General features: G+C 41.0%; 1 protein-coding gene across 1 annotated transcript in view; it reads right to left on the bottom strand.

The window, feature by feature from the left end:
• The window catches only part of LOC121377316, a 50,384-nt gene that overhangs the window by 9,542 nt on the left and 13,342 nt on the right, over positions 1-27,500 (bottom strand). Inside the window, exons 2-10 of the mRNA XM_041505253.1 lie at positions 25,293-25,346; positions 23,284-23,349; positions 15,521-20,927; positions 11,895-12,026; positions 10,941-10,996; positions 9,905-10,027; positions 8,527-8,675; positions 7,105-7,994; positions 126-1,134 (exon numbers count right to left, since the gene is read on the bottom strand). Of these exons, the coding sequence (XP_041361187.1) occupies positions 126-1,134; positions 7,105-7,994; positions 8,527-8,675; positions 9,905-10,027; positions 10,941-10,996; positions 11,895-12,026; positions 15,521-20,927; positions 23,284-23,349; positions 25,293-25,346 (7,886 nt within the window). The remainder of the gene's footprint in view (positions 1-125; positions 1,135-7,104; positions 7,995-8,526; positions 8,676-9,904; positions 10,028-10,940; positions 10,997-11,894; positions 12,027-15,520; positions 20,928-23,283; positions 23,350-25,292; positions 25,347-27,500) is intronic.

Genomic DNA, 27,500 nt, shown 5'->3' with positions numbered 1-27,500 from the left:
ACTACTACAACTAGTACTACTGCTGCTACTGCTAGTAATAATAATAATAATAATGATGATGATTATCAATAACAGTAATAATAATGATAATGATAATAATAATACAGATAAAATAGAACTGATACCTTCAATTGGTCGAGACCTTTAAAACTGGTTCGACAAATGCCGCATTTGTGCGCCCCTTCCGACACGTTCGGCAGAAATACCTGACCGTCTGTTGAATGTTCCGACGGGGCGTTCCCCGATGCCACTGCAGGTGACTCAGTCTTTTGTTCATTTGCACTCACCGCTGCCATCTCATCAACCCCGCCGATGCTTTGAGTCTTTATCTGAGAAAATGCTGCTGAAGTGAGCAGATATTCGAGCGATGGAGCAGACGTCACGTTCGTCGAGATACGAGAACTGATTCTCACTGACGATTCCGTCGTTTTCGTCGTCATCTCACCTTTGCCGATTTTGACGTTTGGCGACAACTTGTAGCAAAACGACACAGCGGGATTTTCTTGCTCGTCATTATCGACATTAGTGTCGATGTCCCTAATGTCGAAGAGATCGATGGGTTTCTGGTTGATTTCAACAGTCACGTGCTCGTTCGACGCCGAGTCGTGTTTTTCGTAGTCCAGACTCTGATGAACCTGGAATTGTCCCTTAAACGGACTCTGCACATTGCGTTTCGTTGGAGCTCCACATTTGCCAATATTGTCGCCTTTACCGTCTTCTTCCGAAACAACGCTTTCCTGCATCTCAACGTTTATGACCAGATCACCTCCCGACGTTTCGTGCGCGTCCGGTGATGAATTTTTCTGTGAGTCGTTCGCTTCTTTCGCAGATTCGAGAGTCTGAAACGTTCCAGCTGGCAACATGCCAAGTCTTTCGAGGGTCGTGACATGCAGTTTGGATCTCAAGTGCTTGGTGAGCAGCACTCGCTGCTGGAACATGATATCACAGAAGGAACACGGGAATGTCTTGCGTTTCTCCAGGGCAGTCGACTTGTTTTCCAGGGCAGTCGACTGGTTCTTGGTCTCCTGAGGTGTCTTGTGACCAGTGCTAGACTGGTGCTTGTGGAGAAGTTCCTCCGAGCTGAAGTCTTCGTGACAGACGCAGCATTGTAAGGTATTCTGATGCACATTTAGTCTGTTTAATGATAAAAAAATAAAAAAATAAAAATTAAATAGCATTTAAAAATGCATTTAATAGCCTAATACACAGAAAACATTTTGACAGACACAGCATTGTAAGGTATTCTAATGTACATTTAGTCTGTTCAGTGATAAAAATAAATACTAATAATTAAATAGCATTTAAAAATGCATTTAATATAATAGTCTATTAAACAGAAGACATTTTGAATATGAATTTTTTTTTTACAAAAGGAATTTTATTCAGGTTTTTAACAATACTAGTTAAATTATATATTAAGCTTTTGTCCCATGGGTTTTTAAGGGACTTATCATTATTATTTTATTTATTATTACTTTTAAGGGGTGTAGCATCAATACAATAATTAGAGGAAGGAAGGAAATGGTTTATTTAATAACGCACTCAACACATTTTATTTACAGTTATATGGTGTCGGACACATGGTTATAAGGACCACACAAATATTGAGGGAGGAAACCCCCTGTCACCACTTCATGGGCTACTATTTTCGATTAGCAGCAAGGGATCTTTTATATGCACCATAACACAGAAAGGATAGCACATACCACGGCCATTGATTTACCAGTCGTGGTGCACTGGCTTGATCGAGAAATAGCCCAATGGGCCCACTGCCTGGGATCGATCCCAAACCGACCGCACATCATGCGAGCGCTTTACCACTGGGCTACATCTCAGCCCACAATAATTAAAATTCTGTTACATGTATTACAAGTTCACCTCATCCCATTGATCCAAAGTGAGTTTGTTCATTTCGCAATGAACATAGAAAATAACTAGTTAATGACGTTGGATATTTGCTTTATTCGGTGACAGTAAGAATAGGAAATTTCTCATTCGGCCTGAACAGGATAAAGCAGATATCCGACGTCAGTAACTAGTTATTATTTTTATCCTGCAGACCATAAACATTAAGGGGAAAAGCTATTATTTCTGTTATTTTTGCCACATTGTACGATGACCTAGAGGTCAAATGAGCAATTTTGTAATGTAGCTATGCGTGTGATGTCATATGAGTGATGTCAAAAGTCATAATCTGCTAGTATACGTTTATGACTTTACTTTAATTGGTCATCATAATCTGTCAATAGAAACAGTGGTTGCATAAAAATAATGTTGTCAGGGAACGTCGTATCTGATGACAACATTTTATATTGGTACTTTGATTTATTGAGCTTTATTGTTTAAGAAACAAAAACAATAAATTAAAATAAAATAGGAACTTATAGGGCTGAATTTACAAAGCCTGTTTATATCTTGCAAATGTGTAACTGCAGACATTTACAGTGCATAAGGGTGTATACTACCAAATCAAATCCCATAGAAGACAATAGTAACATATGTGGCTAAAACTCCTACCTGCAACGTATCAATCGACATAAATGCCACGGATATAAATACTACCACCCCTCACCCTTAAAGTGAATCACAAAAAAGTGGGTGTCAAGCTGCTCATTTCTGACATAACAGGTAGCGTCTATGACTACCCTAGTTCCACACAAAATTTTAGTACTTTTTTTTACAGGTACCCCATACATGTTCCAAGCACAAGGCTACTTGACACAGTGGTACTAGATGAAATAAAATTGCATACATTTTTAGCCCAAATGAAACTATTTTTTTTTTACAACCAACACACTCACATTTATAACCAATCACAGGACTTGTGGTGTTCACTTCTCTATCAAAAGTTGGGTGCATCTCGAACTTTGACCCAGCCGGAAGTTATTTGGTTTAGTACTATCATAAGCACATTTTGGCCTTTAGTGTTATTATTAGTAAGTATGTTTCAAATTTAATATACAGCTGAATCCCGTCGGTGCTCGAGACAATGTTCGCCCCATCGGATAGTTCGACCTAACCATTCGGTTAACATCGTGTAAGTGTAACTCAGGACTTTGTTTTGGTTTCTAGCTTTGCAGTGTATTCGAACCTTGTGTTTGATCCAACCATTCGGTCAACATCGTGTAAGTGTAACTCGGGACTTTGTTTTGGGTTTAAGCGTTGCGGTGTATTCGACCCAACCATTCAGTCAACATCGTGTAAGTGTAACTCAGGACTTCGTTTTGGGTTTAAGCGTTGTGGTGTATTCGACCCAACCATTCAGTCAACATCGTGTAAGTGTAACTCAGGACTTCGTTTTGGGTTTAAGCGTTGCGGTGTATTCGACCCAACCATTCAGTCAACATCGTGTAAGTGTAACTCAGGACTTCGTTTTGGGTTTAAGTGTTGCGGTGTATTCGACCCAACCATTCAGACAACATCGTGTAAGTGTAACTCGGGACTTTGTTTTGGGTTTAAGTGTTGCGGTGTATTAGACCCAACCATTCAGTCAACATCGTGTAAGTGTAACTCCGGACTTCGTTTTGGGTTTAAGCGTTGCGGTGTATTCGACCCAACCATTCAGTCAACATCGTGTAAGTGTAACTCAGGACTTCGTTTTGGGTTTAAGCGTTGCGGTGTATTCGACCCAACCATTCAGTCAACATCGTGTAAGTGTAACTCAGGACTTTGTTTTGGGTTTAAGCGTTGTGGTGTATTCGACCCAACCATTCAGTCAACATCGTGTGAGTGTAACTCGGGACTTTGTTTTGGGTTCGAGTGTTGTGGTGTATTCGACCCAACCATTCAGTCAACATCGTGTAAGTGTAACTCAGGACTTCGTTTTGGGTTTAAGCGTTGCGGTGTATTCGACCCAACCATTCAGACAACATCGTGTAAGTGTAACTCGGGACTTTGTTTTGGGTTTAAGCGTTGTGGTGTATTCGACCCAACCATTCAGTCAACATCGTGTAAGTGTAACTCAGGACTTTGTTTTGGGTTTAAGCGTTGCGGTGTATTCGACCCAACCATTCAGTCAACATCGTGTAAGTGTAACTCAGGACTTCGTTTTGGGTTTAAGCGTTGCGATGTATTCGACCCAACCATTCAGTCAACATCGTGTGAGTGTAACTCAGGACTTCGTTTTTTTGGTTCGAGCGTTGCGATGTATTCAACCCAACCATTCGGTCAACATCGTGTAAGTGTAACTCAGGACTTCGTTTTGGGTTTAAGCGTTGCGGTGTATTCGACCCAACCATTCAGTCAACATCGTGTAAGTGTAACTCAGGACTTTGTTTTGGGTTCGAGTGTTGTGGTGTATTCGACCCAACCATTCAGTCAACATCGTGTAAGTGTAACTCAGGACTTCGTTTTGGGTTTAAGCGTTGCGGTGTATTAGACCCAACCATTCAGTCAACATCGTGTAAGTGTAACTCAGGACTTCGTTTTGGGTTTAAGCGTTGCGATGTATTAGACCCAACCATTCAGTCAACATCGTGTGAGTGTAACTCAGGACTTCGTTTTGGGTTTAAGCGTTGCGGTGTATTCGACCCAACCATTCGGTCAACATCGTGTGAGTGTAACTCAGGACTTTGTTTTGGGTTTAAGCGTTGCGGTGTATTCGACCCAGCCATTCAGTCAACATCGTGTAAGTGTAACTCAGGACCTCGTTTTGGGTTTAAGCGTTGCGGTGTATTCGACCCAACCATTCAGTCAACATCGTGTGAGTGTAACTCAGGACTTCGTTTTTTTGGTTCGAGCGTTGCGATGTATTCAACCCAACCATTCGGTCAACATCGTGTAAGTGTAACTCAGGACTTCGTTTTGGGTTTAAGCGTTGCGGTGTATTCGACCCAACCATTCAGTCAACATCGTGTAAGTGTAACTCAGGACTTTGTTTTGGGTTCGAGTGTTGTGGTGTATTCGACCCAACCATTCAGTCAACATCGTGTAAGTGTAACTCAGGACTTCGTTTTGGGTTTAAGCGTTGCGGTGTATTAGACCCAACCATTCAGTCAACATCGTGTAAGTGTAACTCAGGACTTCGTTTTGGGTTTAAGCGTTGCGATGTATTAGACCCAACCATTCAGTCAACATCGTGTGAGTGTAACTCAGGACTTCGTTTTGGGTTTAAGCGTTGCGGTGTATTCGACCCAACCATTCGGTCAACATCGTGTGAGTGTAACTCAGGACTTTGTTTTGGGTTTAAGCGTTGCGGTGTATTCGACCCAGCCATTCAGTCAACATCGTGTAAGTGTAACTCAGGACCTCGTTTTGGGTTTAAGCGTTGCGGTGTATTCGACCCAACCATTCAGTCAACATCGTGTAAGTGTAACTCAGGACTTTGTTTTGGGTTTAAGCGTTGTGGTGTATTCGACCCAACCATTCGGTCAACATCGTGTAAGTGTAACTCGGGACTTTGTTTTGGGTTTAAGCGTTGTGGTGTATTCGACCCAACCATTCGGTCAACATCGTGTAAGTGTAACTCGGGACTTTGTTTTGGGTTTAAGCGTTGTGGTGTATTCGACCCAACCATTCAGTCAACATCGTGTAAGTGTAACTCATGACTTCGTTTTGGGTTTAAGCGTTGCGATGTATTAGACCCAACCATTCAGTCAACATCGTGTGAGTGTAACTCAGGACTTCGTTTTTTTGGTTCGAGCGTTGCGATGTATTAGACCCAACCATTCAGACAACATCGTGTAAGTGTAACTCAGGACTTTGATTTGGGTTTAAGCGTTGTGGTGTATTCGACCCAACCATTCAGTCAACATCGTGTAAGTGTAACTCAGGACTTCGTTTTGGGTTTAAGCGTTGCGGTGTATTCGACCCAACCATTCAGTCAACATCGTGTGAGTGTAACTCAGGACTTTGTTTTGGGTTCGAGTGTTGTGGTGTATTCGACCCAACCATTCAGACAACATAGTGTAAGTGTAACTCAGGACTTTGTTTTGGGTTCGAGCGTTGTGGTGTATTCGACCCAACCATTCAGTCAACATCGTGTAAGTGTAACTCAGGACTTTGTTTTGGGTTTAAGCGTTGTGGTGTATTCGACCCAACCATTCAGACAACATCGTGTAAGTGTAACTCAGGACTTTGTTTTGGGTTTAAGCGTTGTGGTGTATTCGACCCAACCATTCAGTCAACATCGTGTAAGTGTAACTCAGGACTTTGTTTTGGGTTCGAGTGTTGTGGTGTATTCGACCCAACCATTCAGTCAACATCGTGTGAGTGTAACTCAGGACTTTGTTTTGGGTTTAAGCGTTGCGGTGTATTCGACCCAACCATTCAGTCAACATCGTGTAAGTGTAACTCAGGACTTTGTTTTGGGTTCGAGCGTTGTGGTGTATTCGACCCAACCATTCGGTCAACATCGTATAAGTGTAACTCAGGACTTTGTTTTGGGTTCGAGCGTTGCGGTGTATTCGACCCAACCATTCGGTCAACATCGTATAAGTGTAACTCGGGACTTTGTTTTGGGTTTAAGCGTTGCGGTGTATTCGACCCAACCATTCAGACAACATCGTGTGAGTGTAACTCAGGACTTCGATTTGGGTTCGAGTGTTGCGGTGTATTCGACCCTTCCGAGTTCGACCCAACGAGATTCTACTCTATAATGTTTGTGTGTTATTTGTTTTATGTTTCTGTTCTTTATACCCTGATGAATGTAAAAGAAATAACAGAAAATCCCTAAATGTTTACCTGTGTATGTATTAACCAGGGGTGGGAATTGGTGAACTGTAAAAAAGAGGAAATCTAGAGGGGTCCGGGGGCATGCCTCCCTTGGCAAATGAAACCAAATAAGAAATGCGGTCGCATTTCAATTCATAATGACGTCACAACGTAATCTGATGTGTAACGTCATCATTTAGGACAGTTTTACGATATCGTAGTGCTAAGATAGCTTCGAAAATCTGGGCCAAGAAGTTTACAAGACCAATTTTCTTTTTCCCGTGGAAAGGACAATTAAAATGTGAGGAAACACAATATTCCATGAGAGGAAAATCGCGGATCTGAGGAGAATTCCCACCCCTAATTAACAGATAATTAAGCCTACCTGTGTAGCATTTACAAATAATCCATAAATGTTTACCTGTGTATGCATTAACAGCTAATTAAGCCTACCTGTGTAGCATCAGCAGGTAATTCTGATCAAAGGAGGTGTCACATAGATTACAGGTGTACATTCCTTTCTTCTCCGCCACAGTTGTCGCTGCATTCGTCACGTCTCCTATCAGATACACGATCTGCTGCTGAGGGTTGGCAGCGGCGCCCTCTGTTGGGCTCAGGATTATGGCCCCTTCTTTGAGCACCATGCCAGGCGACGTAAGCGAAGTGTTCCCCGATCCCGGAACGGGGTAAATATAAACCATCTGCCCATCCTCATTACGAAATGGTGCCAGTTTCGACTGCGAATCGGTTGAATCGCCGCTTGATCCGTCTTTGACGAGGGACGCAACGCCAGTTTTGTCGGTGGCAGACGTCAGGACGATCGTGTGACCCAACGGCGAATCGGACGCGGTTTTCAGTGCAGCAAACGTCTGTTCTGGTAGACTTTCCGTCGGTGTGGGCGTCAGAATGCCACCGAAGGGATGAGAGAACTGGAATGGCAAAGATCCGACGGTCCAAGGGTGAGATACGGGAACAATAACTGACGATGATGATGATGATGACGATGATGATGATGTTGACACTGATGATGATGATGTTGATGATACTGGAACGAAGTTCGGTAACAAGATCTGCGGAAGTGTCGGGACCTTTTCGCTTGGAACCACAGGATCCTGAAGAATCATCTGTCCGATGATTGGTCCGTGCGTGGCAAGTTGCCGCGACAACGGGACCGTGGCATACGGCGGGAGGAAGGCTATCAGAGACGGGTTGATGAAGCTGCCCTGTAGCCCCGGCGTCGCTGGCGACGTCAGCATGACTGGTACACCCACGGTGGTAGACTGGTTCTCCGAGTCCGGTGGTAGTGAAACCATGGCGAAGACAAAATTATCTGCCGCATGAACCTGAAGAATGACAAAAACAAAATGTTTATAATTAAAACGTTATTTTGAGCACAGGAGGGAGTAGGCGGATTGTGCACTAAAAAAAAATGTACTCTAAACCTTGGGACCAAGACAAATGTCTGGTTTTAAGAGGGATCCGTTTTAGAGAGGTTACGTTTTGTCTTGGGTTTTTAAAAAGGGACTATGAAAAACGTCCGGTTTTGAGGGAATTCTGGTTTACTGAGGGTCCGGTTTTGAGACGTTTCAATGTATTTATGAAATATGGATTTCAAGTGATATGCTACAGTGAAACCTCTCTAAACCGGACACCCTCAGGACCTAGTAAAATGTCCAGTATTAAGAGGTATCCGGTTTAGAGAGGTTAATTTCTGTACTGATTTTTAAAAAAGGACCTTGAAAAATGTCCGGTTTGGGGGGAATTCCGGTTTACAGAGGGTCCAGTTTTGAGAGGTTTCACTATTTATTGTCTATGAAGCCAAAACAAGGGTGCAAAGAGTAACTGTCAATGACTGGGAACTAAGTGGTAACAAACCTCTACGGATGTGGATGCCTTGGTCTCGGAGTCACTGGCCTGAGATATCTTCATCATCAACATAGACCCGTCCTCCTGGGGCTTCAAACCAGAGAGAGGCTTCGTCCTTGACATTAACGCTCCGATCAGGCTGTCAAGGCGAGTGATTCCTGCAATATGTTAAATATACATATAAAGATTCATATTTTGGACTTAAGTTTTGTATCTGTTGGGTCTATGTATTATCAGTGTGTGTGTGTGTGTGTGTATGTGTACGCATGCACATGTATGATATGTATGTCTGTGTTATGTTTATGGTTATTATCCACATGGTTCAACATAACCGAGTTAATAATAATCATACAAAGCACACGTGTAATGACGTAATTTTGGGAAGCGACGTCATAACATCACGTTGCTTCTCCAGTCCTAGCTCAGACTGTGCAATATGAAATATGATGTCATTTCGTCGTCTCCTTCTAGTTGTGGCTGAAACATTTTGAGTTGGGTCTTGTTATTCATAAAGAAAACTCCAATAATAATATGGATAATAAAGAAATTATTACACTCGCGTGTGAGTCGTACTGATTTTACCAAACTCGTGTCAGGATTCATGTATTACCCTCACTCTCGCTTGAGCAATACAACAATCCTGACACTCGTTTCATAAAATCAGTACGCCACACAAGCTTGTTTAATAATCTCTATGTTTGTGTGTGTGTGTGTGTGTGTGTCTGTCATATTTAGGATCCAACCTGAATCGTAAAATGATGTTATACATATATTTAAAATCCCAGCTCATAATCTTACCCTTCCGACCCAACGTACAGAAATGTCCTAAATTCACAGCCTGCAGTCCAACATGTGTGTGTGCATGTCAGGGCTAACTCTGGGTGAGAAAAATTTCTAACAAAATAACAATTATTACATGAAATTCATCATTCCCCAAATTCAAATAAACTTTGCATGCATCTGTTTGATACATGTGTGTCTTTGTTTGTGTGTTTGTAATGTGTGTCTGTGTGTGCAAGAAAGTGTAAATATGTGTCTGTGATTGTGGCTTGAATGAGATTTATGCAGTTGACTGGATTACCATGTACAGGTAGCCTGGAGGAACAAAAGGGTTAATGAAAAATGTGAACTCGAAAAGCTTATCAAAACATGTAACAAGCTGAGTGGGTCAACCCCCTAGTTACAAATTGCTCTGTCCTTCTGATTCATTGCAGGGAAGGTGAAGTTGGGGGTGTATCAAGCCCAGATCACCCCCTCATATTTATAAACCTCTCTGCCCTTCTGTGTCAGATCTGTTGATTCATTAGAGGGAAGGTTAGGGTGGATGGTGTATTAAAGGATGTACATTAACAATCCCAGGGGGTCACCCCCCCCCATATTTACAAACCTCTCTGCCCTTCTGCCAGGGTCAGATCCGTCGATGTAGATTCTCCCTTCTCTGCTTTTTTGGACAAGTCCAGCAGACTGTGTGCTATTTCTGTGTCGATGTTTCGAGAAGCCATCGACTTTTCTAAAAACGAAAGTAAATTCAGATTTTGAAAAAATAAACATTCTGCAGAATTATATGTCTCGCCAACCATATAGTTATTTGATATTCAAGGTCACTGATAGCGACATCCATAGTTATAAATTACTTATGAACTCCTAATTTGTTTGCTTTGCATGGTGTAGTTTAAGAGAAAAACACAACTTTAGATATATAATTGTAAACTGATGGCAAGTGTGTTCTGTATTACATTCTTTTTCCAGGATCGAATGAAAATAACACCCGGAAAGCTAATGACATCATTAGAAAGTGACGTCATTAGCAATTGGAACAGGCCAAGTTGACAGTTCAAGTGTCTACAGTTAGCTTTAATAGTGAAAAAAACATGTTGTAGTGTTTAAAAACTAGGGAATGTCCCTTTAAATATATTGAAAGAAAGAAACAAAGAAATGTTTTATTTAACGACGCACTCAACACATTTTATTTACGGTTATATGGCGTCAGACATATGGTTAAGGACCACGCAGATTTTGAGAGGAAACCCGCTGTCGCCACTACATGGGCTACTCTTTCCGATTAGCAGCAAGGGATCTTTTGTTTGCGCTTCCCACAGGCAGGATAGCACAAACCATGGCCTTTGTTGAACCAGTTATGGATCACTGGTCGGTGCAAGTGGTTTACACCTACCCACTGAGCCTTGCGGAGCACTCACTCAGGATTTGGAGTCGGTATCTGGATTAAAAATCCCATGCCTCGACTGGGATCCGAACCCAGTACCTACCAACCTGTAGACCGATGGCCTAACCACGACGCCACTAAGGCCGGTTTAAATACATTGAATGCACTAGTCCATGAATTACACAAATTGCCAAACATACACGTTATCTTCTGGCCCATAATTAATTTTGTTGAGTATAAAAACACTTCATTTACTCACCTGATTCCGTTCTCCGAGCAGACGACATCTTCGTGAAGGAAAATAAACTGTCTGGCCTTTAATAAAAAACAAAAAAAACATATCTTCAAATTACTTCTAGCTTTTAATCAGACACGCAAAATTTTCTGATACTCTATCAGATTTTTTCCCCTGCTACATGTATTTGGTAGGAAGGAAGGAAATGTTTAATTAAACGACACACTCAACACATTTTATTTACGGTTATATGGCGTCGGACATATAGTTAAGGACCACACAGATATAGAGAGATGAAACCTGCTGTTGTCACTTCATGGGCTATTCTTTTCGATTAGCAGCAAGGGATCTTTTATATGCACCATCCCACAGACAGGATAATACATACCACAGCCTTTGATATACCAGTCGTGGTGCACTGGCTGGAACAAGAAATAGCCCAATGGACTCACTGACGGGGATCGATCCCAAACCGACCGTGCATCAAGCGAACGCTTTATCACTGGGCTACGTCCCGCCCCTGTATTTGGTAGGAGTAGCTTATGTGGTGGAAAATAATTCGAGGGTACATAATAAAAACAAAACAGGCCACAAGTGCCCCTACTAGGTGGTTTATGGGTTTGAAATGTTTTGTAATTGACCACTGCATTTCATGTGCTTTTAAACACCAATTCTCTTACTATCATTTATCTGAAAATTTAAAAAATAAAAGAAACATGAATATTTAAATATATATATGTATTTTTTTAATGATACAATAATTTTGGTAAATAGACGGTCAAACTCCGGTCCAAAATGTTCACAATTTTAATAAACACAAAAATAATAAATTCGAAATTAAAATTTTAAAATAAAATGAAAGAAAACTAAATTAATTTGCATTTCTTTTGTTGTTCAATATATTCTGCACTGCCCAGTAACCCAGCAACCTACCCATTGCTAAATAAATCCTACCATTAGATCTAACAAAGGATTTACCTGGAAGCAGGTGTTGCTATGGGAACCAATGCTGGTTGGCTGCTATCAGAAACTTGAAGTGCCACAAACACCGGTGAAGATGTCTTGTTGTCAGTTTTGTCTGGAGATAAGCAAGTCATCTCAAGGTCCTTACTAAAAAAAAAAAAATTAAAGGAAAAAGTTACAAGTTAAAGTTTGTTTTGTTTTGTTTAACAACACCACTGATTTATTAATCATCGACTATTGGTGTCAAACATTGGGTAATTTTGACATATATTCTTAGAGAGGAAACCCGCTACATTTTTCCATTAGTAGCAAGGAATCTGTTATATGCAGCATTCCACAGACAGGATAGCACATACCACGACCTTTAATATACCAGTTGTGGTGCGCTGGCTAGAACAAGAAATATCCCAATGGGGCCACCGATGGGGATTGATCCTAAACTGACCGCTCATAAAGCGAATGCTTTACCACTGGGCTATGTCCCGTTCTTAAAGGAATGGTAAAATTGAAGCACTCGAATATAATTTTGTTGTTTACGGTTATATGGCGTCACACATATGGGACCAGCCTCGGTGGTGTCGTGGCAGGCCATCGGTCTACAGGCTGGTAGGTACTGGGTTCGGATCCCAGTCGAGGCATGGGATTTTTAATCCAGATACCGACTCCAAACCCTGAGTGAGTGCTCCACAAGGCTCAATGGGTAGGTGTAATCCACTTGCACCGACCAGTGATCCATAACTGGTTCAACAAAGGCCATGGTTTGTGCTATCCTGCCTGTGGGAAGCGCAAATAAAAGATCCCTTGCTGCTAATCGGAAGAGTAGCCCATGTAGTGGTGACAGCGGGTTTCCTCTCAAAATCTGTGGGGTCATTAACCATATGTCTGACGCCATATAACCGTAAATAAAATGTGTTGAGTGCATCGTTAAATAAAACATTTCTTTCTTTCACACATATGGTTAAAGACCACACAAACAATGTTAGAAGAAACCCACTTCCTACACTCACTGGCCTAAACTTTTTGATTGGCAGTAAACAATCTTTTATGTGCACTATTCCTGAGACAGAACAGTCAGTACATACCATGGCCTTTGTTTCACACGTTATGGAGCACTGATTGGGGCAAGAAATAGCCCAATGGGTCAACCTACATGCACTGGGATTGATCCTAAGGTCGACAACAGTCATTCTTCGCAGCCTTGTTTTGGCTTCATACACAATGAATAAAACATATCCAATGGTAATATTTTGATATGATATATTTGACAAAAGGTACTTTTTATTTCTTTCATCTTTTAAAACTTAAATTTAATATTTTGTCCAGAATTATGAAAAATAAAACAAATACCGACCTGTAAAGAGCATTGTCTGCTTGAAATTTGAAAGGGGTCACGGTTACTAGACAAGTTTTTTTTTTAAGCATTGTAATAATATAGCTAATTTTGAATTTGAATGATGTCAGTATTCCAATGACATCACTTTGCATATCCTTACAAAACACTAAACTGGGTACATGACACTTCTGTATTAAGAATGCTGGAAAAATTCCAATGCAAAATTGCAGTTGAAATTTTTTTGTTTGAACATTACATGTCTTTGAAGAAAATCTTGCGATAAAAAAATTACAGTAAGATATGCTATATTTATAGTGTACGAAGCCAAAACAAGGGTGCGACCTTAGGAACATTAAAGGGACTATAGGAATCTTGACTTTGTAGCCAATACAACAAATATTAGTTAAAGTTTGTTTTGTTTAATGACACCACTAGAGCACACTGATTTATTTATCACTGGCTATTTTATGTCAAACATTTGGTAAATTTTTACATATAGTCTGAGAGGAAACCCGCTACATGTTTTTATTAGTAGCAAGGGATCTTTTATATGCACCATCCGAACAGACAGGATAGTACATACCACAGCTTTTGATATATCAGTCGTGGTGCACTGGCTGGAATGAGAAATAGCCCATTGGGTCCACCGACCGTACATCAAGCGAGTGCTCTACCACTGGGCTACGTCCCACCCCAACCGATATTCAGTTAACCTACTCACAAGTACAGAAGGGAGGAAGGAAATATTTTATTTAACAATGCACTCAACACATTTTATTTATGGTTATATGGAAGGGAGGAAGGAAATATTTTATTTAACAACGCACTCAACACATTTTATTTACGGTTATATGGAAGGGAGGAAGAAAATGTTTTATTTAACAATGCACTCAACACATTTTATTTACGGTTATATGGAAGGGAGGAAGGAAATGTTTTATTTAACAACGCACTCAACACATTTTATTTACGGTTACATGGAAGGAAGGAAATATTTTATTTAACAACGCACTCAACACATTTTATTTACGGTTACATGGAAGGAAGGAAATGTTTTATTTAACAACGCACTCAACACATTTTATTTACGGTTAAATGGAAGGAAGGAAGGAAATATTTTATTTAAAAATGCACTCAACACATTTTATTTACAGTTATTTGGCATCAGACATATGGTTAAGGACCACACAGATATTGAGAGAGGAAACCCACTGTCGCCACTTCATGGGCTACTCTTTTTTTCGATTAGCAGCAAGGGATCTTTTATATGCACCATCCCACAGACAGGATAGTACATACCACAGCCTTATTTATACCAGTTGTGGAGCACTGGCTGGAACGAGAAATAGCCCAATGGGTCCACCGACGGGGATTGATCCTAGACCAACCGCGCATCAGGCGAATGCTTTACCACTGGGCTAGGTCCCGCCCACCACATGTACAGATGTCATAAATGCATTAAAACAAACTTTTAACTTTATCACTCAGCACCGGCCTCGGTGGCGTCATGGTTAGGCCATCGGTCTACAAGCTGGTAGGTACTGGGTTCGGATCCCAGTCAAGGCATGGGATTTTTAATCCAGATACCGACTCCAAACCCTGAGTGAGTGCTCCGCAAGGCTCAATGGGTAGGTGTAAACCACTTGCACCGACCAGTGATCCATAACTGGTTCAACAAAGGCCATGGTTTGTGCTATCCTGTCTGTGGGAAGCACAAATAAAAGATCCCTTGCTGCTAATTGGAAAGAGTAGGCCACGAAGTGGCGACAGCAGGTTGCCTCTCAAAATCTGTGTGGTCCTTGGCCATATGTCTGACGCTATATAACCGTAAATAAAATGTGTTGAGTACGTCATTAAATAAAACATTACTTTCCATAAAGTACAAAGTTGTCCTGTAGAATTGATTGTCAGTTATGCGACACTGAATATGAGGCGTTTGGTTGCAGTCTCTATTTTCTGTTATCACTTCTTTTTTTCCATCAGTATACTTAGAAGTTAAATCTGCTAAAAAAAATTCGTTAGTAGTAACGGATCTGTTATATGCACCATTCCACAGACTGGATAGCACACATACCACAGCCTTTGACATACCAGTCATAGTGCACTGCATGGCTGGATCGAGAAATAGCCCAATGGGCCCACCGATGGGGATCGATCCCCAACCGACCGCGCATCAAGTGAACATATATTTAACAGAAAGAATATATATTTAACAGAAAGAATACAAACTTAACATATACAAATATTAACCTCACAACATCAGTATATTTAGAAGAAAGAATACAAACTAATATATACAAATACTAACCTCACAACATCAGTATTTTCTACTGTAGTCTCTTGTACACCAGAGTTATCTCCCTCATCAAGCTCTTCATCCTCTTCATCCTCCTCTTCGTCATCATCACCATCATCGTTGTCTTCTTCGGTCTCGGGCGGAAACGTTGGAAACATTTCAGCGTCTGCAATTCTGGCGTCGTTGGCTATGGCACACTGAGCAGCCAAAGCCTCATTGTCAATCTGTGTTTCGTCGATGCTTATCGGGACAGGAATGACACCGATCTCCAGACACTTCTTTTGGTGAGCCTTCGACTTCATATGTTTCGTAAGATTACCCTTGGTCTTGAAGGAGAAACGACAATGCCGACAATTGTATGGTCGGAAGTCTGTGTGGGTCCGAATGTGTTTTTTCAGCATGCTCGGCTTCTTGCACCGAATGCCGCAGGTTTCGCACACATATTTACCTCTTCCTCGTCCTCTCACGTAAACATAATCCTCGCTGGTCTTGTAGCCGCCCTGACAGATCTGGATTCGTTTCGCGACTCTCACTTCCTTCACTTTCCTATCTTCGCCAGCTTTGCTCTCCACAGCTACAGACGGCTCTGCCGGTACGGACTGTTCCATTTCCTCACCATCCTCATTCTTATCCACAACCTCTACAACTTTACTGCATGGATCAGTGACCTTATGCTCTTCTCCATTCTGTTTCCGTTTGTACGTCCAGTATGAGCTGTGTGTCAGGATTCCTTCAGAGGTTTCCATCATCGCACTCTCGCCCACGACTGGGTTGCTCGTGTAGTTAGACTTGTACAGAGAGAGCAGCATCTTCGACGTCAGACCTTCCGGATTAGGATTGTGAGAGGCAACCCTCCAGTTGCTGTACATGGAGATCTTCCTGTTCTTGCCAATTTGAACATACATGGGCTGCAGCTTCTGAACGCAGCAGAATGATATGTGAGTAGCGCCACACAGAGAAGGGTACGAATGGCCGCACAGGAGCAGAGAAATGACAGTCTTGCTCAAGACATCTTTGTTTGGTGTTGCAGGAGAAACATCTCCATCCTTTGCCTTCATGACCTCTTTATCCTGGTCACCCGTTGAACTCTGTTCGGCTACGTCATTCCTGTCATGTCCTCCTTTGCCCAGAGTCTGCAGAACGGTGCCCTCAGTCACAACCTCTTCTTCAGCAACCGCCTTCCGCACCTGTTTATTTCCTTCACTCTCCATTCCTTCATCGATACTGCCGTCCTTGCTAGTTTGACTGGACAGCCGTTTCTCTGCAAGCTTTGCTCTGAGCTGCATGGTTGTGGATGAATGAAGGCCTTTCTCGTACTGCAGTGGGGCAGTCAGCTTCTTCTTCTGTACCTCTGGTGTTTTGACAACGGTAGAAGATCCAGTTAGGGAACGCAACTGCTGTACGAACGGAGCACTGTTCATCCTTGACAGAAACCTGCCACCCGAAGGGGAGTGGTACACAGCACTGGGAATCTGATAGTTCATAAAAAACGGCTGAGCAACCGCTACTGGAATGTTGAACGTTTCCATGGGAATGATGGCTGATGGAACAGTGATTGGGGGCGAGCTAACATTCTTTGTTATCTCTTCTTCTGGTTTGTCTGTCAGCATCACCAGATGAGGCAGATTGAGTGGAGATTGTTTAGAGACGACTGCTGCAGACTCACTTGTTCTGTCCGGACACACTTTCTTAGCTGGAGAATGTGGCGCAGTAGTCCTCGCGGGAAAGCTGAGCTGTCTTGCTGGAGCTGAAGACGGAGTCTTCCCTGCAGCAGTCTTTCCTGCACTGTCGGTTAGGTCAATAACATTCCCCGAAGCCAAATCCTTGTCCTGAGTAACTCTCTCCACACTCATTGATCGTTTCAGTAGAAGTTTGCCCTTCAGTTTCATCTTCCAGAGACTGGAACCAGAGTCTCCTGTTGGAGTCTGTGGAGTCACCGGAGTTGTTGGGCTTGCAGGGATCGAGGTTGTGGAAACCGGTGTTCTGGCCATTGTCACCATTGGCTGGCCTATCATTGGCATGGCAACAGATTTCTGCTGTCCAATCAGTGGAATGCTACTGGAAGGACTAAGAACTGTAGCAGATGGACTCATGGGAGAGAGTACAGCAGGAGAAGCCTGAATCAGCACCCCTCCTGGTGACAGGATTATGGGGTTTGGTTTCGATACTAGACTGCTGAAGAACTTATTCACATGGAGACTAGTGGGAACTGGTCGCACTTCTGTTGGGGCAATGGTCGACTCCAACATGGGACTGGTCAGATTTGGAGTCAGCTGACATGACACTAGAGGTGACAGTGATGTCAGAGGAAGAACCACCTTTGTTGTAGCTGGAATGGAAATGCTTGCAGAATCAGTAGTAGCTGATGGAGATGCTGCAACAAGTCTAGGAGTGAGCGGTGTAGATGGAGTTGGTATCTTGAAGTGCGAGGGCGTCTGTGGCGTAGCAGGACTAGCTATGACGGTGGATATAAAATTTGCTTGTGGCATCACGTGAAGGTCTTTTGGTCTGTTCTTAGAGCCTTTGGGTCTTCCTTTCTTCCTGGGTTTACTCGGGTCATTAATGTTCTCAAATATCAATCCAGTTTTAGAAGCGGGAGACTCTTCCAGGCTCAAGGCAGCAGGAGCAGGACAGGACCGAGATCTCAAAAGAGGTGGAGGGGGCGAGTTTACAGGGAAGTATTTCTGCATGATGTCCTTTCCCATTTTGATAAAGGCTTCCTGAGCATCCGATCCAGCCATGTCTCTTTCTAAATGAGTCTGACTCCTCTGTACACAGTAGAACCTGGTGTGGATTTGAAGAGTCTGAGCCCTTTTGAAGGACACTTTACACTGATTGCAATGGAATAAACCATAGTCGTCAGAATGTCCTGAGGAGTCGGGCTGTACCTTACCAAAGTCATCACACTGATCTTTTTCTACTACCTCCTCGACTCGAGGAATCTCCTTCTTGTGTTCACCAGTTTTTGATGCTGCTGCAAGTGTCCCACTAGCTGCACCTTTGGAAAGCAAATCCTTAATGACACTGCTGCTCTGAGAAGCTTCTCCCTTGACAGCCACACTCTGTGTAACACTAGACTGTAGTGGAACGTTCGACAGCTGCATTCTCAGGGCAGATGATGTATTCATGGTCACCACAGAAGATATTTCAGACCCTTCCGTTTTTGGTGACTGACTCTTACAAAGTAAAGGATTGGCTGCACTCATTTCACTAGCCATTTGTGGAGTAAGTTTTATTTTTATTTTTATTTCCGGCCCAATACTAGAAGGTATAATTTTTGCTATTTCTCCCTCGGCATCTGACAAGCTTCTTCTCCTGTTGGTATCAGCTATCTTTTGGGCAAGTCTCTCCTGAATGGCCCTCCTGCCAGGAAAAGATCTAATTGCTTTTGCAGCTTCTCCAGAGTCTGAAGCACTAGAATTATCCTCCATCTGTGCATCACTGTCCACTTTCATTTGTGTCAGAGGTACTTGAACCTTTGGACTGCTGCCATCTGTGGATTCTGAGTCGGAGAGTTTCCAGCTGTACACATAGAAATCACTGTATTGTCTGGACAGTCCACGAGCCTTTGGTCTTGGAGGATCAGCCATTGGCATGTCAACAATGGCAGCATTAGCATTGATGAGATTTTGAATTCGTTCTTTCAGCATTTCCGATGATATGGGTTTACCTTCTAGAGCTGATCCTACTGTTGCAGACTCAGAAATTGTTGTTGTCTGGTCATGGTTTCCAGGAGTAACAGACGACCCCAGAGTTGAAGAAGACTTAACAGAGGTTCCTTTTGAAAGAGAACAGTCTTTTGAAGTGCTTTTCTGCTCGATCTTCGGTAGCTGAATGGTGACTTTGATAGATTTGTCAGGAAGGGTGCAGAAAGATGAAGATATTGGAATGCCCTTAATAGCTGCCTGTTGCACACGTTCACTCAGCGTTTCAAGTTGTCTCAGAGCTCTTGTCGCCTCAGATGGTTCACTACATGGAGGCGGAATCTTTACACTTTCTGCAAGTAAGACAAGACCACCCTGTGACACCGATACTGGTTTTGATGACAAAGCATTTTCCTTTTTCTCCACTGAAACCTTGGCTGCCAGTTCTGAATGCACCACAGACGCACAACCACCATCCTTGAGTTCTTGTTCAGAAGCAGCATTAGACGTTGACAGAACAGCAGGCTGGCCAATCAGCTCCATGGCCTCATCTTCTGCTGCAACATCCTCCATTTCTGTGATCGAAGACTCACCCACTTCCATCAGCTGTGCCGCCTCGCTTTTCGGGGCGATCCTAACGGGGAACTGGGAGTGGGCCTGCAGCAGGGCATCGTTCTGCTGTTTCTGCTGCTTCTCCACCTTCTTGCTCCACTCCATCAGCTTGTTGCGGTCGATCTTCTGACGGATGTTCTCCAGAATTGACTCCTGCTTCACTTTCTCGTCATGGACGACGACGCTCACCTCCTGCTGCACAACCTCCTCCTCCTCTTCAACCTCTCTGTTCTGCGGTTCTCCGCCAGACGCATCACTTCCATCATCACCAACCTCCTCTTCTTCATACTCCTCCTCTTCCTCTGCAGCTTCTTCAGCCTCCTCCACACCAGGCTTCTCGTCCGGAGTGGAATCTTTCTCTTTCCCTGTATTACCTGCATCCTTCGACCCGGCCTTGATGGCGTGAGATCTCGACTTGCAGTGTTTGTAGAGGTTGCTCTTCGTCTTGAACGAGAACCCACAGGGAACACAAGGAAAAGGTCTCTCTCCTGTGTGGGCTCGCAGATGTTTCTGCAACACGCTCGGCTTGGCACATCCACGCCCACAGAAAGGACAGATGTGGCGACCTGGTTTCTGTGGGTGCTTCCGCTTCCTCCCCGTGGCAAACACTCTAGTGACATTTATCACCGTCGGTGTGGAGGAACTAATGATCTGATATGTCACCTCCTGATTGCCATCAAACTCTTCCGACGCCGGCTGGCTGCAGACCAGTTTCATGTTGTCCATTCGACACTGCTGCGAATCGGCCATCAAGTTTTCGGCAATCGTGAATGTACTATCGCCAATAACGGCTTGCTTTGTCTTTTCGGGCGCGACGATACTCTTGAGCTGACCGAGAACAATAACCTCTCCTCCAAGCTGCGACGGACCGGAAATGACGTGGGTCTCTCGAGACATGTTCTGTAACTCAGAATCAGTGACCTGGAACAGCGCTTCCAGGGACAAGTTCCTCCTTTCTGACAGAGAACCGCCAGCATCATCACTGGTCTCCTCGACAACATCTTCGGCTGCAACAACCACCTCATCGTTTCCCTCCTCACAGACAGATGTCGCTGGAATATCCTCGTGGATTTCAACAGTCTCAATCTCCTCAATTGTCAACACGTCTGGCAGAAGCTCGCAGCTATCATTCTCTTTCTTGTCAGAACTGCTTGCCCTCGTGCCTACAAAACAAAAGTATAAAATAAATGACCTATTTTCTATTGAATGAAGGCAAACTGGGTTTCTTTCTTTTGAGATTACTTTTCCTCGTGTCTTTAAAATAAAAGGATGAAATAAATGACCTATTTCTACGGTATGTAGGCAAATAATAATTTTTTCTTTTCAGAAAAACCTGCATTCATGCCTATAAAATAATAGGATAAAATAAATGACCTATTTTCTATTGAATAAGGCAAATTGGGTTTCTTTCTTTTAAGAATTACTTGCTTTCATGCCTATTAAATAAAAGGGTGATATAAATGACTTATTTTTTATGGTATGCAAACAAATTATATTTCTTTCTTTTAGGAACTGCTTGCCCTCGTGCCTACAAAATAAAAGTATAAAATAAATGTTTCTATTGATTGAAGGCAAATAATAATTCTTTCTTTTGAGAATTACTTGCTTTCATGCCTATCAGGACTTCTAGAATTTGAATAAAATCCACTAGCTATGGGATCAGTCATTTTAAAAATTTACTAGACCTACTTTACTTTAAGTTAATACAATTTTACTAAATAATAATAACAATCAGATGTGTCACCTAAAGAGGGAGATAGAACTTAACATTGGTGGTTGCGGTGGGGGCAGGATATTCATATTTACAAAATAAGACTTAACTGTAACATTTGACCATTTGTTTTCACTAGCCGTCGGGCATGGCAATAGTAGTTATTTACTAGCCCAACATTGAATATCACTAGCCATGGGAGTGGGGCTACCATAATCTAGAAGCCCTGTGGCTATTAAATAAAAGGGTAATATAAATGATTTATTTTTTATGGTATGCAAACAAATTATATTTCTTTCTTTTAGGAACTGCTTGTCCTCGTGCCTATAAAATAAAAGGATCAAATAAATGTCCTATCTTTTAATGAATAAAGACAAGTTGGGTTTCTTTATTTTAAGAATTACTTGCTTTCATGCCGATAAAAAAAAAAGGTAATATAAATGACTTATTTTCTATGATAAATTATATCTTTCTTTTCACAACTACAAAATAAAATGATCAAATAAATGACCTATTTTTTATTGAATGAAGCCAAATTGGGTTTCTTTCTTTTGAGAATTACTTGCCCTCGTGCCTATAAAATAAAAGGATAAAGTACATGACCTATTTCTATGGTATGCAGGCAAATAATAAACAGTAAAGCCACCAAACTGGCCAATTGGAAACTACTGTTGAGTTATCTAAATGAAGTAGAAAAATTAAAAGATGGTGAAATAAAAACAATACTAAACTGGCCAATTGGAAAACACTGTCGAGTTATTTTCTAAATGAAGTAAAAAAAATTAAAAGATGGTGAAATAAAAACGATACTAAACTGGCCAATTGGAAAAGACTGTTGAGTTATTTCCTAAATGAAGTAAAAAAATTAAAAGATGGTGAAATAAAAACGATACTAAACTGGCCAATTGGAAAACACTGTCGAGTTATTTCCTAAATGAAGTAAAAAAAATTAAAAGATGGTGAAATAAAAACGATACTAAACTGGCCAATTGGAAAAGACTGTTGAGTTATTTCCTAAATGAAGTAAAAAAATTAAAAGATGGTGAAATAAAAACAATACTAAACTGGCCAATTGGAAAACACTGTCGAGTTATTTCCTTAAATGAGATGAAAAAATTAAAAGATGGTGAAATAAACACAATACTAAACTTGCCAATTGGAAAACACTGTCGAGTTTTTCCTACTAAACTGGCCAATTGGAAAAAAAAGAGTAAAGTTTGTTTTATTTAACGACGCCACTAGAGTATGCCTCGACTGGGATCCGAACCCAGTACCTACCAGCCTGTAGACCGATGGCCTAACCACGACACCACTGAGGCCGGTGGCCAATTGGAAAATGCTGAACATTGAGTTATTCTCTAAATAAAGCGCAAAAATTAAAAGATGGTGAAATAAAAACAATACTACACCGGTCAATTGGAAAACACTGTCGAGTTATTCTCTAAATAAAGTGCAAAAATTAAAAGATGGTGAAATAAAAACAATACTACACCGGCCAATTGAAAAACACTGTCGAGTTATTCTCTAAATAAAGTGCAAAAATTAAAAGATGGTGAAATAAAAACAATACTACACCGGCCAATTGGAAAACACTGTCGAGTTATTCTCTAAATAAAGTGCAAAAATTAAAAGATGGTGAAATAAAAACAATACTACACTGGCCAATTGGAAAACACTGTCGAGTTATTTCCTAAATGAAGTAAAAAAATTAAAAGATGGTGAAATAAAAACAATACTAAACTGAACATTGAGTTATTCCCTGAAAGACGTACAAAAACAAAAGATGTTGAAATACAAACAATGCTAACCTGTCTCTGTTGAGATGTTTGCTGGTCTTGAAGAGACTGGCGATATCTCTTGGGAATCGCACGATTCTGTAAATAAATAAACAAAAAGATATATTATACAGAATAACTGGTTACTGTCTTAAGATATCGGCTTTATCCTGTGAAGGCAAGAATGGGAAATTTCTCATTCAGCCCGAACAAGATAAAGCCAATATCCTACATCATTAACTAGTTATTATCTTTATCTTGTAGACCATAAAAATTAAGGGGAAAAGTTGTTATTTCAGACAGCTACATTTAATACGATGACCTAGAGGTCAAATGAGCAATTTCTTAATGAACTATTGTAACTATGCGAGTGATGAGTGACGTCAAAAGTCATATCCTGCTACTATCAGGATATGACTTTGCTTTATTCATCATCATATTCTGTCAAGTGGTTGCTGAATAAGTAGAGAATAATTGGTTATTGGCTTAAAATACAGCATTATCCTGCAGAAGTTAGACATGACCAGGATAAAACTGGTATACCCGGTATTAAAGGCAGTAACTGGTTATTTCTTTTATCCTGCAATTCTACAGGAATAGCTGGAAAATCATTATTTATTCCATTTTTGTGTATGCAAATCGAGTATCGTCAACCTAGCAAGACTTTTGCTGTATGACATCATACAAGATACATGACGTCGTTCTTTGTAAGACACTAGCTACATTTTGTCACATTCAAAAAAAACTTTCTAAACTCTAATTAATAAATAAATATACAAGATTTGTATTGTTATTGCAAAACTAAAAGTTATTTGTATTTACTGTACTTAAATGATTTATAGAGTGTGTTTATTGAAAATCAACTTTGAAATACTTGAGTCGATATGACCAAAAATATAGTTTTATCTAGTCATCATATCTTGCCAAGGTATACAGTGATTGCGGGATAAATACACAATAACTGGTTACTGTGTTAAGATATCGGCTTTATCCTGCAGAAGTTACACCTGAGCAGGATAAAGCTGGTATCTTAAAGAAGTAACTGGTTATTCTGTATTTATCCTGTAATCCAGCACGAATAGTCAGAAAATAATTATTTATTCCAGTTTTTGTACGCAAATTAAGTATCATCAACCTAGCTAGTCTTTTGCAGAATGATGTCATACAAGCTAGCCATATTCTGTCACATTCAAAAAGTGCTTCTAAACTCTTAATTCATAAATAAACATGCAAGTTTTGTATCCTTATCATAAACATTATTTATCCATACTGTACAGTAACAAATGATTTAACAGTATGTTTATTACAAATCTAGTCTAAAATACTTGAGTCCAGTCAGGCTTATGCCATGTGACCTATATTTGTGGTCAGTGACCGAAAATATAGATATTTATCTAGTCATCATATCTTGTATGTAGTGTCTGCAAGATAAATGAGAAAACTAAAGTACTAGCACGTTTCTATTGAAAACATTCAGTACAATAAAGTTTGTTTTGTTTAACGACACCAGTAGAGCACATTGATTTATTTATCATCGGCCATTGGATGAACACAAAATCAACAGAAAACCTATATGACAGTGAAAATGAATCCCTACACAGGGTGTGGGGTGGGGTGTGGGTGGGTGCATGACAGGTGAATGACAGGTGCATATGCACCTCCCCCACCCACCCCAAATTACCAAAGGTCCACATTTTGTTCTATCAAATTTAGATAACATTATGTAAACTTTTTTTTTAACCATTGTTGGTCCCATCACAAGGAATTTGCATCCTCTCTCCCCCCCCCCCCCCCCCCCCCCATTAAAATTGAAAAGGCTGTGTATAGTCCTGCTACATGTATATCAAACTACCAGCATGTAAATTGAAAAGGCTGTGTATAGTCCTGCTACATGTGTATATCAAACTACCAGCATGTAACTTAGTGACCTGACACCATATAACCGTAAATAAAATGTGTTGAGTGCGTCGTTAAATAAAACACTTCTTTCTTCCTTTCTTTCTTTCTGTAACTTAGTGGAGATAACCAAACACTGAACCTACCTGAATTCTTTCTCTTCTTGTTGCTCTCATGATTACCTTCCTCATCTGCAGTACCTGTGAAAAGGAAAAAAAGTTCAAATTCTTCAAGTTCTTTATTTGTCTTAAGTTTAAAAAAAACCTTATCAGCATAAATACATACATATATAATCACAATATATATACAAATATATACAAATATACAAATACAGGTGGAGAGTGAAAGAAAGAAATATTTTATTTAAGGACGCACTCAACACATTTTATTTACGGTTATATGGCGTCAGACATATGGTTACGGACCACACAGATTTTGAGAGAAAACCCGCTGTCGCCACTTCATGGGCTACTCTTTCCGATTAGCAGCAAGGGATCTTTTATTTGCGCTTCCCACAGGCAGGATAGCACAAACCATGGCCTTTGTTGAACCAGTTATGGATCACTGGTCGGTGCAAGTGGTTTACACCTACCCACTGAGCCTTACGGAGCACTCACTCAGGGTTTGGAGTCGGTATTTGGATTAAAAATCCCATGCCTCGACTGGGATCCGAACCCAGTACCTACCCGCCTGTAGACCGATGGCCTACCATGACACCACCAAGGCCGGTAGGTGGAGAGTGATTTAAGAATTAATAGTAAAATTAACATAGTATACTACCGTAGTAATAGTGGTGAGATGTACATATGAAGAGTTTAGGCACAAAACGTGATATATCCATTTTTTTATTTTCAGTAAAAGTGATTTTTTTTAACTGGCGTATATCACGTTTTGATAAATAAAAAAACCCGGGATTTACCCAATACAGTTTCAATTGTGTTTTGCGGCAAATCAGTGGACCTGTGATTAGCCCTTACTGACATAAAATAATGGCTTTAACTAAAAAAAAGAAAAAGAAAATGGTTTATATCGCGTTTTGCGCCTAGCTGAACTCTTCATATATTTGTGCATTATAAACATTATCGTGGTATAGTAATAATTCTAAATATATATGTATATATTGATGTATACCAGATGAAATATGATTAATATACTAGCTAATGAAACGGCAGGTTAGTGGATGTCATATTTTAAGTAAGCTGCAGTAAATCTCGTCTCTAACTTTATTTGCCAAAACTAAATATTTTCCCAGGTTATTGATGTCTTTATTGTTTTCAGTTGTTAATAGTTCAGTGAACCTAAATATCCTTGGATGTCTGTGATAACATTTTGCTGCATTAGAAAAAGATTTATTAATTGTAGTATTGTTGGAACACATGATTTAAGCACCACACAAATACATAGAGAGGAAACCCACTGTTGGCCATGCCAGAGATTGAGTGTAGGAGACGTGCCTGAACCGTAATTGGATAGAAGGAAGGAAATGTTTTATTTAACGACGCACTCAACACATTTTATTTACGGTTATATGGCGTCAGACATATGGTTAAGAACCACACAGATATTGAGGGAGGAAACCCGCTGTCGCCACTTCATGGGCTACTTTTTTCGATTAGCAGCAAGGGATCTTTTATATGCACCATCCCACAGACAGGGTAGCACATTCCACGGCCTTTAATGTACCAGTCGTGGGTGCACTGGCTGGAGCAAGAAATAGCCCAATGGGCCCACCGACGGGGATCGATCCCAAATCAACCGGGCATCAAGTGAGCACTGTACCACTGGGCTACGTCTCACCCCTTAATTGACATGCCAGGGCATTATGAAATCGTAAAACCGTCGTAGGTTGTGACGTCATTACAGCACACGCCATAGTGACGTCATAGCTTACGATGATTTTACGATTTCGTAGGCTAAGATAGCTTCGAAAATATGGGCCCTGAACCTTAATTGGATAGAGGCATGTTAATAGAGTTTACACTACTGTTGGCATTCCATGGCTATTGTTTTCGATTAGCAGCAAGGGATCTTTTATCAAGTTTATTTTGTTTAACGACACCACTAGAGTACACTGATCTATTAATCATCAGCTATTAGATATCAAACATTTGATACTTTTGACATATAGTCTTAAAGAGGAAACCCGCAGCAAGGGATCTTTTATATATGTATATACAGCATCCCACAAACAGGATAATACATACCACAGACTTTAAAACCAGTTGTGGAGCACTGGCTGCATAAAGAAGCAGACCACCCTAACCCTAACCCCTGTTGCATTCAATTCCACAGCACAATACCCAAAAAACATTTCTGCCAGAAATACTGGGTATGTAGGTAGTACTAAACCAAAT

The sequence above is a fragment of the Gigantopelta aegis genome, chromosome 7 (assembly GCF_016097555.1).
Source record: "Gigantopelta aegis isolate Gae_Host chromosome 7, Gae_host_genome, whole genome shotgun sequence".
Lineage (NCBI taxonomy): Eukaryota > Metazoa > Mollusca > Gastropoda > Neomphalida > Peltospiridae > Gigantopelta > Gigantopelta aegis.
Note: the sequence above shows the minus strand (reverse complement) of the source record. Positions and strands in the feature narration are given on the sequence as shown.